Source organism: Microtus oregoni, unplaced genomic scaffold, assembly GCF_018167655.1.
Source record: "Microtus oregoni isolate MIOR12 unplaced genomic scaffold, Mior012 000116F_ref0000321, whole genome shotgun sequence".
Classification (NCBI taxonomy): Eukaryota; Metazoa; Chordata; class Mammalia; order Rodentia; family Cricetidae; genus Microtus; species Microtus oregoni.
In genome coordinates, this window is record NW_024544745.1 from 1,704,870 (window position 1) to 1,724,341 (window position 19,472).

At 38.1% G+C, this 19,472-nt stretch overlaps 1 protein-coding gene across 5 annotated transcripts in view; it reads right to left on the reverse strand.

Annotated features, from left to right (window-relative positions):
- Pak3 (p21 (RAC1) activated kinase 3) overlaps positions 1–19,472 on the reverse strand; it is a 222,359-nt gene that overhangs the window by 31,194 nt on the left and 171,693 nt on the right. For all 5 annotated transcript variants that reach the window (XM_041645739.1, XM_041645738.1, XM_041645741.1 and 2 more), the window contains one exon: positions 14,676–14,739. In XM_041645739.1, the coding sequence (XP_041501673.1) occupies positions 14,676–14,739 (64 nt within the window). The remainder of the gene's footprint in view (positions 1–14,675; positions 14,740–19,472) is intronic.

Below are 19,472 nucleotides of genomic sequence, written 5' to 3' on the forward strand. Positions count from 1 at the left end.
TGTTAAAACCATGCTAAAATAGTTGCCAGGGCAACTATTAGGTTAGGCTAGCAGTTGAGATAAATCACTTTGAATGTCAGCATGGAAATGAATTAGAGGATAGGGAGGGCAAGAAAGCAAGGCTAGGAGAAACTCTGCAGACTGCATAAAGGGAAAAAGGCATCAGGAAGCAATGAGGCGCATGGTGAGCCTGGTGGGAATAAGTGAGGTCGCCTGAGGGATAGGGGCAACTCCCTTTAATGTTTTACAGGTTTAAGCGTGGTGCTAATGAGTCACAGTCAGGAACATAATCCCAACTTACGATGGTGATGTTTTTATATCTACTCTTACTTTCCGTGCTGGTCTTGGTAGAAATCCCTTTATCTTACTGATTCATTCTCTCTGCCAGTTCGCTGGAAATAAATGAACTCTTTGAGCACCCACTCTGTGCAACTCTATCTGCCTTATTTTACAAATGAGTAAGTTGGAACTGGGCAGTGGTGAGTAGCTTGCTATGATACACAGCTAATAGCTGATCCTGTCGACCATTTTTCCAGCTACATCTTTCACGTGTGCCATTTTATTTATGAAGATGCCATAATAAAACTTATTAATGTGTACGTTGACACAGCTGGGATGAAATGGAACTGCCCCGACTATTTAAGAGAGTTACTATTAAATAGGGCCCCATGGAGAAATTGTTTTACTACATAAGTGCACTTGACATAAAGTCGCACAAATACGTGTTTGATACTGTCACGCACATACCCTTGTGTTGAAATGTTAGAGTAGACGTAAAACACAATCATCTTAAATAGGTACAAAATTCCTGTCTAGGACTTCGATATCCATAGGAACAATGAAGAGTACTGTACGCAATAATGTTAAGGCGAGTGGCTCAGTGTTTTCTCTCATGAAATTTATTTCCCAAATATGTGCATTAAGGTAAAATGAATGAAATACTATAAATTATGTAAATAATCTAAATGCACACAATCCAGTTAGAGCCAGTGGTATGATCTTTAATTAATAAGCTTACAAAATTCAAAAAGGAATTTTCTGTTGTTTAGCTAGGATATAGCTTTCCTCAGCTCATTCATGGCCGTCTGTTTCCAATGGAGCTGTAACACACTATGGGTGTGAGGCCAGAAAACTCAGTGGGTTATAGGCCAGTGATAACAGGGCCACAGTTGCAGCGCTTAATCCCTGGCAATGCCAGAGCGCTCTCAGTTACTCACGTCAACATTAAGTCAAAGCAGCTGTTTCACAGTGTTTGCCATTAGTTTCAAGAGGGGCCTGGCCAGGAAAGGGGGGCTTAATACATGCTCATTACTATGACTAGAAAAAGAAAACAGCTTAATGTATAAACTCTGCTAATGGTGCTTGATTGATTAGCATCATCTTTCTTTACAAGGGACAGTGTACAACACGGGGCATTTAAGAGCATTAAGTAGAACAAAGGACATCTTCCACTGGCCTATAAAACATTGTTCTTCACAAATGTTAATGTATTTCCAATCTTGTACCTCACAGAACCTATTTTAGAGCTTAGACTCTATCTATTTAGTACTTCATAGCAGTCTTCTACTTTGTGTGCTCTAAAATAGATTCAGTGAGGAAGCAAATACTTTTTGGGTGGGTGGTCCAACATTAAGAATAACACACTAGACACCACTTCTGCTCTTACCCTGAAGGAGGACAAAAACGGTCGGAGGGTTTATTCTTAGCACTTATCCCTGAGTTCTAAGCAATATATTGTTTTGAGATTATCTAAACCAAGAAGCTATTCGTAGTACCCTTTAAGAAGGATGGACAGCAGGGAGGGGGGAAAATGAGAACAAAGTATATGAATGCGTCTATCAACATGCCATAATTAAAATCATTCTTTGCCATGTTAACCTAAAAATTAAATGCATTCTTCCTCAGAAATAAGACTTAGAACTATTTGTTTTCAAAGTGGGAACTTCACCCGAGAGTATATGTGGAATAGTAGGGAAAAATCTGAAAAAAAAATTTAATTTAATATATTTACTTTTAGAACTTTAAGATAATAATAAGTTGCATAAAATTCCTTTGGTCATATGTATATCTTTATAAACAGGAGCAAAGTTATTTTAATAATACTGATCTCTCTGTCACTTTCCCTCAAACCAGGATATATAGCTGAGCTAATTCCTGGAGAGATACGGCATGACATTGGCATTATATAGATATTGGACATTGGCAAACAGATTCTTCAAGATAGACTCATTGTTGTCTTGCAATTTCACTCCAGATTTTTCCTACACATTTGTGTGCTAAAAGCCACTATGGAGATGAGTTTTTATGATTTTCCTAAAATTACAAATGAAGGAACACGGCTACACATGCAGACACACTTATGAAGTACTGCTGGACTATGAAATGGAGCTTTCTTTATGGAGGGCAGCTTGGGAATTTTAAATGCATATATTAATTGATACAAAAATTCTACACTTAGGAAGTTATCCCAATAATTTTGCATAAATGCGAAATGATTTATTTGCAAAGATCATTACTGAAGCCTTGTTTATAATAGAAATATGTCAGAAAAAGCCATAAATGTCTATCAATGGAGCCAGGGTTTACTAAATGGTGGTACATACAACCGCAAAGCATATCAGTCACACATTAAAAGAGCAAACTCCCTATGTGTCACCACCTCTTATCCATAGGCATATAACAGAAAAGGGGCTGTTGAATATTTCACCATTTAAGGTAAAATGCATCCATACCAAATAGGTAACGATTCCTCCCTCCAAAAAAGAGCTTCCTTATAAGCTGCTCCTGAGAATACATCATGTATATTAATGCTCTTTAGCATTGGTTTTCCTTCACCAAATGCCATACAAAAAATACACACTGGGTTGAAATATACTCAGTCCATATGAGATTTAGATGTTTAGACAGAGGAATTGTCAGAATTGGAAAGAAAGGCCAAATAACTTTAGAGTTTATATCCTTTCAACTCAAGAGCTAGATATGATAAATATGCTTTTTCTAGAACTCTCTCAAAACTGATGCAGAGAAAGGGACTACTTTTAGCCAAAGATATAGTCTGACCATTAAAAAAATAATGAATGAAAATAATTGAAACAAATGGAAAATAAAATGCTCCATGAATTTATAAATATATTTTTGAATATAAAAGAAAGCCTTCATTGCCAGGCTGTTGTGGTGCACACCTTTAATCCCAGCACTCGGGAGGCGGAGGCAGGCAGATCTCTGTGAGTTCAAGGCCAGCCTGGTCTAGAAGAGCTAGTTCCAGGACAGAAATCAAAAAAAAAAAAAAAAAAAAGCTACGGAGAAACCCTGTTTCGAAAAATCAAAAAAAAAAAAAAGAAAGAAAGAAAGAAAGAAAGCCTTTGTGATGGAAGTGATGTTGAGTATTAATTCATTATATTGAAATTTGACAAGAAAGAATTTATCTCGATTGCTCTGTATATTTCATAGTAACCAAAGAGTCCTAGGTGATCAAATACAGGTGTTTTCAACAAAAATATGGAAGCCAGTAAGCATAAAAGTAATGATGGATACAGAAAATCACTATTTTATAATCTTTAATAAAATGATTTTTTTAGCAATCATCATCAACAGATAAAACTATCATATGGAAGTCTGTGGTGATCTGTATATGGGAGGAACAATCACCCTTTGAATCTTCCTACTAACTCACACCTCACCAAAATATGGAACAATCAAGTCCTTCATCCTGGTGTAATATAACAGGAAACACCACCACCTATGAAGGATCTTACCAAAAATTGAACTTGAATCTAATTTGTAATTGTGTAGCTTCCATTTGTAGGAAATACAGGGAACAGATTAACAGTTCTGGGGCACCAAGTGAAACTAACAGACAAGACCAGCAAATGGTGCCTTCTACCAGACAATGGCCAGTATCTTTAACACTTCCATGGTAGTGGAAAAGGAGAACATGAAAGATGAAAGGTGGTGTTACAGTACGAAAATGTAAGGGCAAACTGAGCACAATGTGTAGATTATTTGAGGGTTAATTTTATCAGGAAAACTATAAAAAATAACAATGTGAAACAACTGAGAGTTAGAGAATATTATGCAATTATTAATTTGGGGATGTCATACTGTCATTGTGAGCTTACTAAAAAAACCTGTGGATGTTAAACTTGGGCGGTATGAATATGGGTGTTCTTATACAATTTTTTCTACTTTGTGTACATTTGGAAATTTGAAACAAAAGTTGGAAAAATGATATAGTAGATATAAACATTTATATAAAAGTAATAGCATAGATACTTATATAAATGTACAGTGAAAGTATAAATTCAGAAAATGACCTACATGATCGTGTTATTGTGAAAGATGGCATATCCATAGACAGAGTCACACATGGATTTTTCATCTCAATATCTTAGCTGGAAGTCAGATTATTATGTTTATATACCTGTCGGTGTCTCCCAAGGAGCTCTAGCAAATAAAACCAATGATGTTGAAGATGCCTAGAAAGATACTGAGTTCTTCTGTTTGTGAAAAATGAAAATAAAAAATCTACCAAATCAATATATAATTTTATATAATGTATAGTTTTCAACATGTAAGTGGGAGAAAATGAGCAAGCTAAACACAGCACGTACTGACTTTGTAGGAGCCTAGGCAGTTTGGATGCTCACCTTACTAGACCTGGAAGGAGGTGGGAGGTCCTTGAACTTCCCACAAGGCAGGGAACCCAGACTGCTGTTTGGGCTGATGAGGGAGGGGGACTTGGTTGGGGGAGGGGGAGGAATGTGGGAGGCGGTGGAGGGGAGGAGGCAGAAATCTTAAATAAATAAATAAATAAATAAATAAATAAATTAAAAAAAGAATTAGGGGATAATTAGAAAAATTATCAGTATATGAAAAAACAACTGTATTTGGTGACATCTATGTATAATTGTTAGATTTAGATGTATTATAATTAAAATATAATTACTTTTGATTAAACATCTAGATTTTTAATGATAAAAAACAATTTTACATCTAACAGCATGTGCAAACAGGAAAGGCAAAACTAAAACTATTTAAGAATTATTTTATAGTTCAGCTATATATATGGTATGTAGAAATATGTTATTGAGTGCAATTGTAAACAGTGAATCGGAAAAAATATCTTACAAATGAAACAATAGTAATTTCTGGAACTTTTCTTTCTGGAGAATAATTGCAAATTGGGGGGACACATGAAGTGACACACATTTCATTATGCATTCTTCTACAAATTACTGATGTTATACTGCTATGTCCAACTAGTATGGACTCAAAAACGAAGCTTACATAAACAATGAAAACAAAGTATTGAATTTTCTCTATGAAATCTGTCTTCCAAAGACTCCATTGTTGCAAGCTTTGTCTCCAGCAGGTGGCGCTATTGAGAAATTGGTGGCTCGTGAAAGTGCTAACTGTATGCCTAGGTGGATCCAATGACGAGTTAGTAGCTGATTGGACTATTAAGAGATAGCAGTCAAGACCATGTTGGAGATATCCACAGAAACAGCTTATCTGAGCTAGTGGAAGTTTACTGACTCCGGACTGATAGCGGGAGAACCTGCATAGGACCAAACTAGGCCCTCTGAATGTGGGTGCCAGTTGTGTGCCTTGAGCAGTCTGTGGGGTCACTGGCAGTGGGACTAGGATTTATCCCTAGTGCTCGAATTGACTTTCTGGAGCCCATTCTCTTTGGAGGGACATTTTGCTCAGCCTTAATATAGAGGGTGGATCTTGGTCCTGCCTCAAAGTGATGTGCCCAACTTTGTTGACTCTCCATCCTCTCTGAGAAGTGAATGGGGGTGGGGTGGGGTGAATTTGGGGCGAGTGGGAGGAGGGGAGGAAGTGGGAATTGGGATAGGCATGCACAGTTTGAAAAGATCATTTAAAAAATTAATTAATTAACTAAAAATAGATAGTATCTGGTTGGAGGAAGTGGTTCTCTAAAGATCTGTCTTTGACCAGTTTATCATGTTACTGGGTCTGTCTTTCAATTTCCTGTGATTTCTGATTGCTATGAAGTAGGCAGCTTTAATTTGTCATAGCCTTTTGTAATAATTTCTGTCTTGCTTAAGAGCAATGAAATTAGCATATCAAGGATGGAAACATGTGAAACACTGAACCAAAATTTAAAAAAAAAATTGTTTCATTAAGTTGTTTAGTGTCAGTTATTTTGTCAAAGCAAAGAAATGGTGATACACACACATTGCAACCTACATCGATCAATTTGTTTCATAACATATCCCTACCTGTCATTCTAGCGTTCTATTCTTTTCATTATAAGTCTGTGCTGTGGACTGTTTATTTTCCACAGAATTGGTGCTCTTCCTTTCATTTTTCTCCCTTTCCAATGGGAATTTAACAAATACTGAGTATTTATACCCGACAATGTTGTAGACCTTGGGACATGAAGGTGGATAAAACTTATAGTCTAGATATCTCTGTACTTCCTCTCCCACCCCATCCCTCCCCCATCTCCACAATCCCATTCCCTTATGTTCTCATTCCCCATCCCCTCCCTACCCCCAGTTTAACCAGGAGATCTCATCTATTTCCCCTTCCCAGGGTTTTCCTTGTTACCTAGCTTCTCTGAAGCTGTGGGTTGTGGTCTAGTTATCCTTTGCTTTACATTGAGTATCTACTTATGAGTGAGTAGATACCATGTTTGTCTTTCTGAGTCTGGGTTACCTCACTCAGGATGATTTTTTTCTAGCTCTATTCATTTTATCCATTTGCCTGCAAATCTCATGATGTTATTGGGTTTTTTTTTCAGCTGAGCAATATTGCATTGTGAAAATGTACCCTATTTTCTTTATCCATTCTTTGGTTGAAGAGCATCTAGGTTGTTTCCAGGTTCTGGCTATTGCAAATAATGTTGCTATGAACATCGTTGATCAAGTGTCCTTATGGTATGATTGAGCATCCTTGGGGTAAATGCCCAAGAGTGGTAGTGCTGAGTCCTGAGGATTCTCAATTTTCTGAGAAACCACTTCTGCATGGGACTGGATCAGGCCCTCTGCATGTGGGTGACAGTTTTGTAGGCTGGTCTGTTTGTGGGACCCCTGGCAGTGGGATTGGGATCTATCCCTAGTGCATTAGCTGACTTTTTGAAGGCCATTCTATTTGGTGTGATGCCTTTCTTGCTCAGCCTTGATGCAGGAGTGGGAGTGGGGGGTTGGTCCTACCTCATCTGAATGTGCCAGCCTTTGTTGACTTCCAGGCTTTGTTGACTCTCCCTTTCTGCAGAATCAATAGGAGTGGGTTAGGGATGGTAGGAGGAGGGGGAGGAAGGGAAGGAGGAAGAACTGTGCTTGGTATATAAAATGAATAAAAAATAAAATACTAAAAATAATAAATAAAACTTAGTTTCAAGCAAATATTCATTTAGTTTACTTCAAGTGGAAATCCCATGGTCTCCACTTGTTAAGTTCTTATACCATTTTAAATTATAACTAAAATGGTCCCGTTTCTACAAATAATTTTCATAGTCCCTTCCTTGGATGTAAATCATTTGTCCATCCTCTTTAATCCCTTATCTTCTTATAACTGCATTATAATATCCATTGTATTCCATTCCATGCCATAAGGCTGAGTTTCTCACCCCAAATAATAACTAAAAAATACTAGCTAATATGGATGGAGTGATTAACCACGTGCCATGTGCCGAGTTAAGCACTTGAAAGGCCCCCTCTTGTTTGCTTTTCAGTCTTAGGAAGCAAGAATATTTTGATTTACTATAAACAGGAAAACTCACGTTAAGGAAATTAATATGGTCATGGTCTTTGGAGTTCAAACTTTCACCTTCTTTTTCATTAATTGCTCCAAAATTATCCTGATTCTTTCATTTTCAAATGTTTTAAGACAATGTATAAGTACTATATATAAGCCGTTACAGGTGTAATCTATGGGAGTCATAAGGAAGGAAGATAGAAAAGGCCAATGAGGACCTGGGCAGTTCAAGAGGGAGTCAAGGGAAGATGGTAGGATGAGTGTGTACACCAATACAGAGGAAACGCACATCAGTGGGGGTGGATCTGCCCCGCTTTCCCCCTTCTCCTCCATTTTTTCAAATCTACTGTGAATGGAACCTAGATACCATAATTGATAAGTAAGTGCCATTGCAGACATTAGCTTATTTCTTAATACAATAATGCATTTCTTTCTGCTGGACATTCATGGAGTTGATTAATATAAAGGTCATGGTGTACTCCCTAAACCTGGTTCTTTATGTGGGGAGTAGGGATGAGATAGGGTTTCTCTATGTAGCCCTGACTGTCCTAGAGCTCACTATGTAGACCAGGCTGTCTTCAAACTCAGAGATCTCCCTGCCTCCACATTCTGACTGCTGGGATTAGAAGTGTCTGGTACCATGCTCAGCCCACAACCTGGTTATTAATTATAGTTTTACATTAAACAGAGTCGGTGCTCAACTATAGTTCACTAAATTTAAAAATTTGCTATACTGGATCTCTACCAGTTTAGATCTGTATTTTTTTTTGCAATTACTAATATTGTTGAGAAAAGACACTATGAGTTGGAAAGAAAAGATGATCAATTTTTCAGTGCATTCTCATTAATTAATTTAAACATATCAGTGAGGTATAAGTGAGGCAGCTGCCCGCATTATTATGTCCTAGCCTTTGTCATACTGCTATGCTTATTCCAGACGTGTACAGACTTCCAGCAAAGGCTGCTGGAAGAAGAGAAATAAGTTGTTCATTTATCTTGTTGGACTCTGTTTACCATCTATTCTCTATTACATAACTAGCATAGCGAGAAAATGCCTTAACACTGTTCTAGAGTTAATGACAATTTCAGTACTATCTGGTTCCCTCTCTTTCTCCTTCCTTCCCCTGTATCATTCTATTTTCCTCTCTCTTTCTCTACACATCATATCAAAATGTCTAGGTTTGGTGGTCAATTATAGAGCATCTTTCATAGAAAACTTAGTGAAATTCTGTCGTTTTTAAAGCTTGCGCTCACAGTTATGGCTCCAATGATTAGACATGAAGTTCTGAGTTTGATTTATGGTCGATGGAACTTAATTCTATGGCCCTAGGCCTGAATGTTGGGATGGCAGAATCCCATACTGGAAAAATATAGTTTTCCAAGCCAATGAGGGTGATTAATGAAGAGGTTTTTTTTTTCTCAAATTCAGCTCTGAAGAGTAAGTTTTTGTGCTCTCTGGAGCTGGAAATGGAATATAGGGGTTGATTGTTCCTAGCACTAAATGATTAGTGACAGGATTTTGAAAGTCACCATAACAATAGGTAAAGCAAAACAATAAAAACCAAGCTTTAATGAAAAGAGAAGAAAACCGCTGTGTCTTGGAAGTAGAGACTCGACTGCTTAGTGTAGGGCAGTAATTTATGGAAAAATCAGTTGTGAGCCATTAAAGTAAAAACAAACTTAATATAAGTGGGTTTTTATCTAAAGAAAATATTTTCTTCATTCACCAAAAACCTTAACAGTGGGCAATAACTTTTTAAAAAGCAAAAGAATGATTAAATTAAAATAAATATAATAAAACAAATTTTAAAATCCCAATAAATAAACTTAAACCCTTACATTATTCCCTAAAAGCTATTCTTAAAGTATGCTTTGATTTTAATTGGTAAAAACCTTGGTTTTTATATTATGATTATTTGTGTTTTGTGTGTGTGTGTGTGTGTGTGTGTGTGTGTGTGTGTATGTGAAAATTGTCAGTGAAAGGTGAAACCAACATGCATGAAAAAGATAGATGTACGACATACACCGGAGGAGCAACAGTGCAATGTGACTGGGGAGGACCAAGTCATCATGAAAGAAAAAGAGAGATGAAGATGCATTGAGAAAATGAGTGATAAAAAAACAAAAAGGCAGAAAAGACATGGATATAAAGGAGAGCTAGTTGGACAAAGACTTTCATTAGTCCAACAATTTTTTTTTTTACTGATGCAAAATGAATCCCAGAGAGATGGGACCCACAGCAGGCAATCTTTGAGCCTTGTTATTTCTAAGTGCACACAAAATCTAAGACCCACTAAATACAACGTAGGTGTCAGCATGCCACGCTTAGCAGTGTGCCGGACACTGAAGGAGACAAAAGAAGAAATCCAATAGACGTCCTGATCTCTATGAACTTATTATGACTGAACTCTCAGCTCATTTCATCATTTTTAAAAATCATGCACTCTCTGGGAATTTAAAACAGATGTTTCTGCTGCAGCAAATGGGTTCTATGCAGTTTATTTAAAATTGTGCATGAATTCTTGGTTTTCTTTTCATCCTCCTCTTCATCTTTTTCTTTTGTGACAGGGTCTCATGCAGCCCAGGCTAGTGTCAAGCTTGCTATGTAGCTGAGGATGATTATGAACACCTAATCCTCTTTCCTTCATCTCCTGAGTGCTAAGATTAACAGAGTACCAACATGTTTGGACTATTCCCTTTCATTTTAGAGCATAAATATTTTATAAAGGTATTTATATACAACTTTCATTTTTTTACCTTTAAGAAGTTCAGGTGTGATTAGCACTCACAAAAGGAAATCTTTTTGGTGAGTGGTATTAATCCGACTCCATTATCTGGAATATTTGAAAATATTTCTTAAGCACTTTTGTTTGTACTGTTATTGCTTGTTTCACTTTTTTAAATTTAATGATATTTCCATTCAGTTGTATCTTAGTGGAAACAAATAATCAAAATAAAACTGCATTTTCCATTCTCATTTCTCAGAAAACTGTTATGTCACAATGTGCTTTATTGAAAATATAATGTAAAATGTGTTTTCCATTAGAAATACACTGATTTGTTAACAAAATCAAAACTGTCAAAAATTAGATTCCATAAACCTAAAAGCTTCTGTACCACAGGACTCAATAGAATAAAGTGAAAACTTGAAGAATACACAGAATGTGAGAAAATGCATGTGGAAAATCAATCTGAGAAGAATCTAGAATATATAAGGAACTATAGAACCTCAATAGCAAAAAAAGAAAGGAAGAGAGGAAGGGAGAGAGGGAGGGAGAAAGGAAGAGAGGGAGGGAGAAAGGGAAGGAGGGAGAAGGATAGAAGAAAGGATAAAAGGAACGAAAAAAGTCCCAAATTCCACACAAGTAGTAAATAGATCTAAATAGAAAACTTTCAAAAGCTGACACATGGCCAATGGGGACAGGAAAAAATGATAATATAAATCGTTATGGAAATTCAAATCAAAGCTGTAATGATATATCATTTTGCCAGAAGAATAATGGCTAGTACCACAAAGATAAAAGGTAAGAAATGAGCCGGGCGGTGGTGGCGCACGCCTTTAATCCCAGCACTCGGGAGGCAGAGGCAGGCGGATCTGTGTGAGTTTGAGACCAGCCTGGTCTACAAGAGCTAGTTCCAGGACAGGCTCCAAAACCACAGAGAAACCCTGTCTCGAAAAACCAAAAAAAAAAAAAAAAAAAAAAAAAAAAAAAGGTAAGAAATGCTGGTGACTATGAGGAGAAAGGGGAATTCTTGTACACTGTTAGTGAGAATTTAAATTAGTATACACATTGTACCTCATGATCCTGGAATCTCACTGCTGGGTATATATTCCTAGGAAATTAAATCAGAATATCTAAAAGATATGATTACTCCAGTACAGTCTGCAATAGCCAAGAAGTAGAATCAAATGAGGTCTACCAGCTAATGAATTGCTCGAGAGATAACGGTACACATACTCTGTTGCTTTATGTTTATCTCATGTTGAAACAGGCTAGAGTCATTTGGGAAGACAGAACCTCAATTGAGAAAATGACACCCCCCCCCCTTTAGGCAAACCTGTGGATATTTTCTTCATTAGTGATTGATGTAGCAGGGCCCAGTCCATTGTGGGTGGAGCCACCCCTGGAAAAATAGTCCTGGGATGTATAAGAAAACAGGCTGAGCAAACTAAGTTAAGCAAACCAGTAAGCAGCACCCCTCCATGACTTCTGTGGCAGTTCCTGCCTCCAAGTTCTTTCCCTGGGTTTCTGCCCTAACTTCCTTCAGTGATGAACTGTTACCTGGAAGTGTTAAGATAAATAATTTTTTTCCTTCCTAAGTTGCTTTTGGTCATGGTGTGTAATCACAGCAATATAAGCCCAAGACATCCATAATGAAATACTACTCAAGGAACACAAAAGATGACATATTGTCACTTGGGACAATGTGGATACAACTGGAGTTCATTATGTTGAGCAAAATACGCCAAGAACAAAAAAAAGCAAGCACCGTATAATTGCATCCATATGTGAAAGATAAAAAACAAAACTGATCTGATAAAAGTTGAGGGCCAAATGGTGGATACTCAAGGCTGGGTACGGTAGGGGAGAAGGAAGAATGGAGGAAGGCAGGTCAACAGATAAGGAGTCACAGTTAGATAGCAGTGAGAAGTGTCTTTGCGTTATTACAAAGTAGAATAGCCACAATGATAATGCAATGTCCATTTTCTTAACGCTAAAAGGAAGTTTTTCTGAACGTTCTCACCATAAAACAAAGCTAGATACATGAGGAGAGCATTGTAATAACTCTGATTTGCACATCGTGCAACACATTTTTAACTTCTATCTTGTTACAACGTGTGCATAACCTGTGTGTGTACACATGCGTGCCTGTACATGCCATGGTGCGTGTGTGGAGATCCAAGGACAACTTTTTGGAGTCAATTCTTTCCTTCCACTGTAGATTCTGGCAATCGACCTCAGGTGGTCAGGATTTCATGGCAGGTTTTTACCTGCTGAGCCAGCTCGCCCACCACACCATACAGGTGCAATATAAATGCATGAATGAAAGCAGCACATCACTGCTCGTATGTACAATTATTGTGTGCCTATTAAAGATTAATGTTTAAAAACATAAAAATATAATGTGAACTATACTTTAAATACAGAGCTACATTAAAAGTTCCACAAAACGGAAATCTGTTTAGTAATATATTTCCTTTAGACCAGTGGTTCTTCACCTTCCTAATGCTGTGGCCCTTTAATACAATTATGCATATTGTAGTGATCCCAACCTGCTGTAAATGTAGCTATCATGAGGAACAATGAGTACCTGTGGTGCTCTTCCCCCAAACAGTGCACATCCATCCATTCAAAAGCTTTCCGTTATGTTGGGGGGGGGGGAGGGTGTTTGTGCACAGTGCAGCTACGCATGGAGGTCAGAAAAGGCATTGGATCCCTGATGGAGGAAGGTTATTGGCTAATAAAGGAACTGCCTCGGCCCATTTTATTGGTTAGAAGATAGGTGGGAGGAGTAAACAGAACAGAACGCTGGGAGGAAGAGGAAGTGAGCTCAGACTCCACAGCTCTTCTCTCGGGAGCAGATGCCTGAGAGAGACGCCATGCCCCACTCCCGGGCAGACGCACGCAATGAAGCAAGCCGCCAGATTAGACATGCTGAACCTTTCCCGGTAACACCGGTGCTCACAGATTATTAGAGATGGGTTGATTGGGCTGTGAGAATTAGCCTGTAAGGGCTAGAGCTAAAGGGCCAAGCAGTGTTTAAATGAATACAGTTTGTGTGTTGTTATTTTGGGTAAAGCTAGCCAGGCTGCCGGGGTGCTGGGGATGCAGCCCCACCGCCCCTTACTACTACAGATCCCTTTGAGCTGCAACCACGAGTGAATGTGAGACACCTGCCATGGACGCTGTTCTCTGTGTACCCACTCTATCACAGAATCATCTCTGCAGAGTTTCCCCTCCCTTGATCTTAACCAAACACATAAGAATTGAATCAAAAGCCAACTTTTCTGTGTTCCTACAGTATATAGTATTGTCTTTTTGAAATTTGTCTTTTGTGTTTTTTTTTTCTCTTCTTAGACAGGAAAAAAGTTAGTTGAAATTTACATAAGGACTTGAGAAGGTACATCTCCCATTAAACATTATTACATTCCCCAGGGCCTCATATTTAGATCAACACTAAGGCACAATGTAAATATATATGCATTTAAGTTGCAGAATAGATGACCCCTACCTCAATCCCTAGTGAATGGTTATGATTAAAAACTCGTTCATGTGGGGACGAGGCAGAAATCCTTAATAAATTAATAAATTTAAAAAAATAAATAAATAAAAAAAAAAAAAAAACTCGTTCATGTTTCTAGTTGATATTAGGATCATCTAAGGAATTTTTATAAGATTATTATTCCTGGAGTGTGATTCAAACATCTGGCAAGGTGGACCTGAAAATCTGTGTCTTTAACAAATACAGTAGGGAATATGGCAAACCTGGTCTCATTTAAGGCCTGTTGATTTATTTTGTCAGTGCTCAGATAGTCAACCCTGCCCAACCTGGACTTTCTCATACTCATTCTGCTCATGCTCAGTTTGATTAAGAAACAGGATCTAATCCATATGTGCATTTGGATGAAAAGGGACAACATATCAAGAGCTTTCAGATAAGCTAGATTTTCTTCTGACTCTACTGCTTTTCTAGATAAAGCATGTGACTGTGCACATGCTATAGCAATCAAAATATCCCTGCAAAGATCAATGATAGTGAAAGTTCAATGCTAATGATGTGTTCAGTCACCAAGCAACCTACCAGCAGGAAAAGCTCATATTGAGAATACAAAACACAAGTGCAATGCAGAAAACAGGAGGCATGAATTGGTGCAATCATTGAGATGTTCGCGAATTTTAATGTACATGTTGGCCTTCCTGTTGGTATTTCAAATAAGAATCACTTACCCTTGACCAATTTTTTCAAATCTTGTATATTTTTTCTTTGGGTCCCCAACACTCACAATGCTTCCTGAGGAGGGTGGGGAGGGAGAGAGAAAGATTGAAACTGATTGATTTGCTTTTAACAATAAAATTGGAGGCATCAAAGTCAATAACTTTCACAGTTCATATGGAATATGTACTTAATTTGTTTAAAATACACTAAAATATATTAGTTAAAGTAGTGATAATAATCTGTACTGCTTATACTAAATACTGTTCATATCTGGGAAATAAAAATAAACTGAACACAATCCAGCATTCACAGATTTTTCTCATAAAATAGATATTATAGATTAGGAGATTATACCTAAAATTCATACCCATTATTTATTCAAACAGTTTTCTGAATTAGAATAAAGACAATAATTCCACTATATTCAGTTCTGTAAGAAGAATACCTATACTGAGTATTTACTGTTCCCTAGTTCCATGTTAAGGGGATGATATACAGGGGTGGGTCTAACAAGTATATATATAATCTTAGGAGTCTACCAGTGCTCTAAACCTTTGACCAGAATTAGTGGTATATGATTAATCATCATAAAGTATACAGTTCATCGTTTTTCTGTGTAGCTCATACATATATCTGTATTCATGCATGTGCGTTCTTGGACATGTGTGTTTGTGTGTGTGTGTGTGTGTGTGTGTGTGTGTGTGTGTGTGTGTGAGAGAGAGAGAGAGAGAGAGAGAGAGAGAGAGAGAACAGGAGAATTCTGGGAAGAGGACACAGTCCGGGCCCAGCCAGAGAAGAAGCAAGATGTGACTGCCTCCCCTGAATAAGATACCGAGCCATGTGGCTAACATAGACAAGAATAATGGGCTAATATAAGTTATAAGAGTTAATAAGAAGCCTGAGCTAATGGGCCAATCAGTTTATAACTAATGTAGATCTCTGTGTGACTTCTTTGGGACTTAACAATTGAGGGAACTAGGCTGGTCAGAAATTAAGTGAAGGTCATACAGGAAGGCACCTAATGTGAATCTGTGGGCTCCATTCTGACATATGGATTCTTTATGAACTTGGAGCACACTGATTTGGCAAGACTGGCAGGCAACCTCTCCATTTCTGGCTCCCTCTTGCTAGGGTTACATGTGTGACCACCCATATATTTAGGTGTGTACTGGAGATCTGAACTCAGGTGTGACAACTGCTTCGGTAAGAGAGTAATCGCTTTCACCACTCAATGCTTTTCAGAAATGTATTTCAGAGTTGTGTGACCCTCACTATAATAGAACTATTTTTTAATTAATCATTTTCGTGGCTAGGGTGACAGCTCAGTATTTATAGCACATGCAAGTATAAGGACCAGAGTCATAGCCCCAATAACATACAGAAAATGTCAGTTGGGCATCGGGATCCAACTGTAATCCAGGTGCTTAGAAGACAGAGATGGGACCCTGAAGGAAGGGGTTAGCAAGAATACCTGTTTCAAAGAGCTTGGGCTTAATTGACTTAATCGAGAGACCATGCCTTGGTGACTAAGGTAAAGAGTGACCAAGTAAAACTCACAATGTCAATCTAGAGCCGCCATATGCACCTGCACATATGTGCACCTGCACAGGCATGTGTTCATACTTGTGTGAGCCCACATATGCAGGCACAACGCATAGACATGCAAAGAATAGCAACAATTAAACATTCCACAAAGAAACATTGTGCATATTACCGGTTACTTTCTTGTTGTTTGAAAGCAGAGTTGGAGTGTAATGTGTCTATTTTAAGACAAGCTAACACATGGAGGTTCGTAACAAAGGAGGGGTGCTTCTTGGAAACAAATGTTGGCTTCTCTAAGGCATGGCATAGTTCATTGTCTTTATGATGGTGGTGCGTGAGGTTTCAATGGGATTTTGAAGCTATTGTCTTCCCTGGGTTCCTAAGAAAGCTAAATGAGAGGTACCTGACAGGACAGCAGTCGATAAGATGACGCTCTAAATGGCAGAGCTGCAGGAAGGTATGAGCAGTCACTCTTAACCATGCCTAGCTAAGCCTGCAAAAGTTCCTCCTCACTGCAGGACCAAGTCCAGATTCCTTAGTTGAATACAGTAGGCCATTTATCATCCAGCCCCATCTGGTTTTTACCTAACCAAGCTAAGTAGCAATTATTCTTCTGCTGTCTTTTCCCTTCCTGCTTTAGATCTTAGGAGAAGTCTCACCATCCAGGGGATTTGCTCCTTGCATGTGCCTCTCTAGTCTCCTTTCTAAGTTATGACGTGCTAATTCTCACCCAAATGCAATCTCACAACAGCTTCCTTTCCGAAGTCTTCTATGGTTACTTTAATGAGACTGACAGACTTTCGTTTTTCCGGACAGAGTTTCTCTGTGTAGCCTTGGCTCTTCTGAAACTTGCTTTGTAGACCAGGTTGGCCTCGAAATTAGAAAGATCTACCTACCTCCGACTCCTGAGTGCTGAGATTAAAGGCTTGTGCAACCACTGCCTGGCGAAACTGACATACTTTTATTTGAAGCCAGGAAATCTGTGTTTTCGTCCCTTTAATGTCGGTTCCCAGGGCAATGGTTGTCAGTGAACAAGTAAGTGAATGAAAATAAAATAATACATATTCAAATAGAGTACAATATATTATAGATAATACCTCACACTAATTTAGGTGACTGTCTCCTGGCCTAGTGGACACTATAATTAAAACCTAATAATTGACAGTAGACATTCAGAAAAAAACAATCTGATGAATGTTTCAGTTATGAATTACATATCAGGTATGGGCTTTACCATTGATGGGATTTATTTGGTTAAAGAAGGATAACCTTGAACTTCTGATCCTCCTGGACACTGGGATGACAGGTGCGCACCACTGGACCCTGCTAGTATGATATTGGGGCTAGAACCCACAGCTTCTGGTAATGACAGTTAAGCATTCTACTAATCGAGCCATACTCCTGACTGCTGGGTTTTGGTCTTTAATTTTTGTCTCTTTTTTTTGACAGTTTCATACTGGTTGTGTTTTATCCTTCCCCCCTTTCTCTCTTCTTTTGCTTTGTATTGGTAATGGATATTCCTGTTTCAGTTGGGTTAGTAAGACAGATGTTGTGAGAGTTTTACAATCCATTTGCTCAGGCAGTGATGCTGTCAATATGTTCTCTTTGTCGTCTGGTGAGAAGTCTAAGTCATTTCTTGCATTCACTACTTATACATGGTGTTTACTTAGTCCTAGGCCTGTATCTGTTTTTTTCCTTGACTCCACTTTCAATTCGCTCCTTCCTTAATTCTGCTGCTACTGTTGGACTCTCCTCATCTCCTGATCCAATGGTCTCCTAACCGGACTTTCTTTTATGTTCTATCATGTCCATCCAGACTCTGCACATCTCTCAGGATACTTTAAGTACAGACCTGGTGGTCAGATGAGTCTCTGCTGTTGATATCAGAGATACCTGATACTTATAGTGAAGGCCCAATGTCCTTGTCATGGAATGTCATGGAATGCAATGATCATCATGATCTGTTCATTGCATCCTTTACAACCAGGATCTTATGCTCCAACAATAAAAAATAAAGCATAATTCCTCATCAGCCCCTGCTTAGCCATAACACTTGAGTGGCCTCTTTTATACATCCAGGAAAAACCTTTCTGAGTAACTCCAGGAAGCCAGAGGAGGGCACTGGATCTCCCTGCTTTAAAAGTTATCCTGGAATGTCACTTCTAGGAAGCCTCCATGGTCGCTTTGAATAAAGTTAATAACTTCCCTTTCCTCTCTCTAGCACACTCTGTCACTGTTCTCAATGTGTCATCTGCCACTTTGGCATCACATTTTAGGCTGTTCTAATGACAGGAGCCTAGTCTGATTCAATTGTATATCCCACGTGTCTCCTTATACAGCATAGCAGCAAGTGTTTATAGAATTAAACACAAGTGAAACCAGGCATTTCTTGAAAAAAAGAGAAAAGTCCATGGTTCAAGAAACGTTGAAGAATATATTTTATTTTATTTGAGTTATGTCTCTAAAATGCCACCAACTTAGTGATATGCGAGTTGCTATTTTATTTTTCAAATTGTCTAATGAATTTCCATATCACTGAATCCATCTTTTTGCAATCAGTTTTAATGGCTGAGTGCCTGGATCTGTTTTCTTCTTTTGATGAAATTATGATTTTAAAGTCACTTGAAACCAGAGTCTTATGAAATGGTTTATACTTTTCTAAGAAAGTTTTGCTATGAAGTTGCTGAGCAAACTCTTTTCCATAGGCTGATCAAAAAGCAAATAAGCTTTAGCTCAAACCGCTTTCTGAATTGCAACCAATTCCAATTGGCAGGGTTCACTTAATGAGGCTTTATGGTAGTAAATTATTCAACCATTATTTCCACGGTATGTGGTGTTAAAAAAAAAACCCTGGAAATGAATCTTTTCATAAGGATTACTAGGAGACAACCATTTTGATGAGACTGCTTCAGAATTTAACTGCTGTCCAATTAAAATGGCGTCCCCAGACCCATCTACTCTTCACTAGGGAGTGTGTGCTGCCATCTACTGGTAGGCAAGCATACATGCAAGATGCTTTCTTTACAACTCCAGTCACGAAACAAGCTTTGCCAAGTGAATGCTCTCCTTAGGTCTGTTACAACAAAGAAATTTGATAAATTAAAACAAAGACAAGGACACTACGGGGACACAATTGAGCAAAGAATAGATCAATGAATAAAATCAAGTGGAGAAAAACGTGATTGAAATATCAGAGCAATTTCTTACTAATTAAGAAACAAACCACTCATCTGTGGTTGGTATATAAAATAAATTTTAAAAAGATT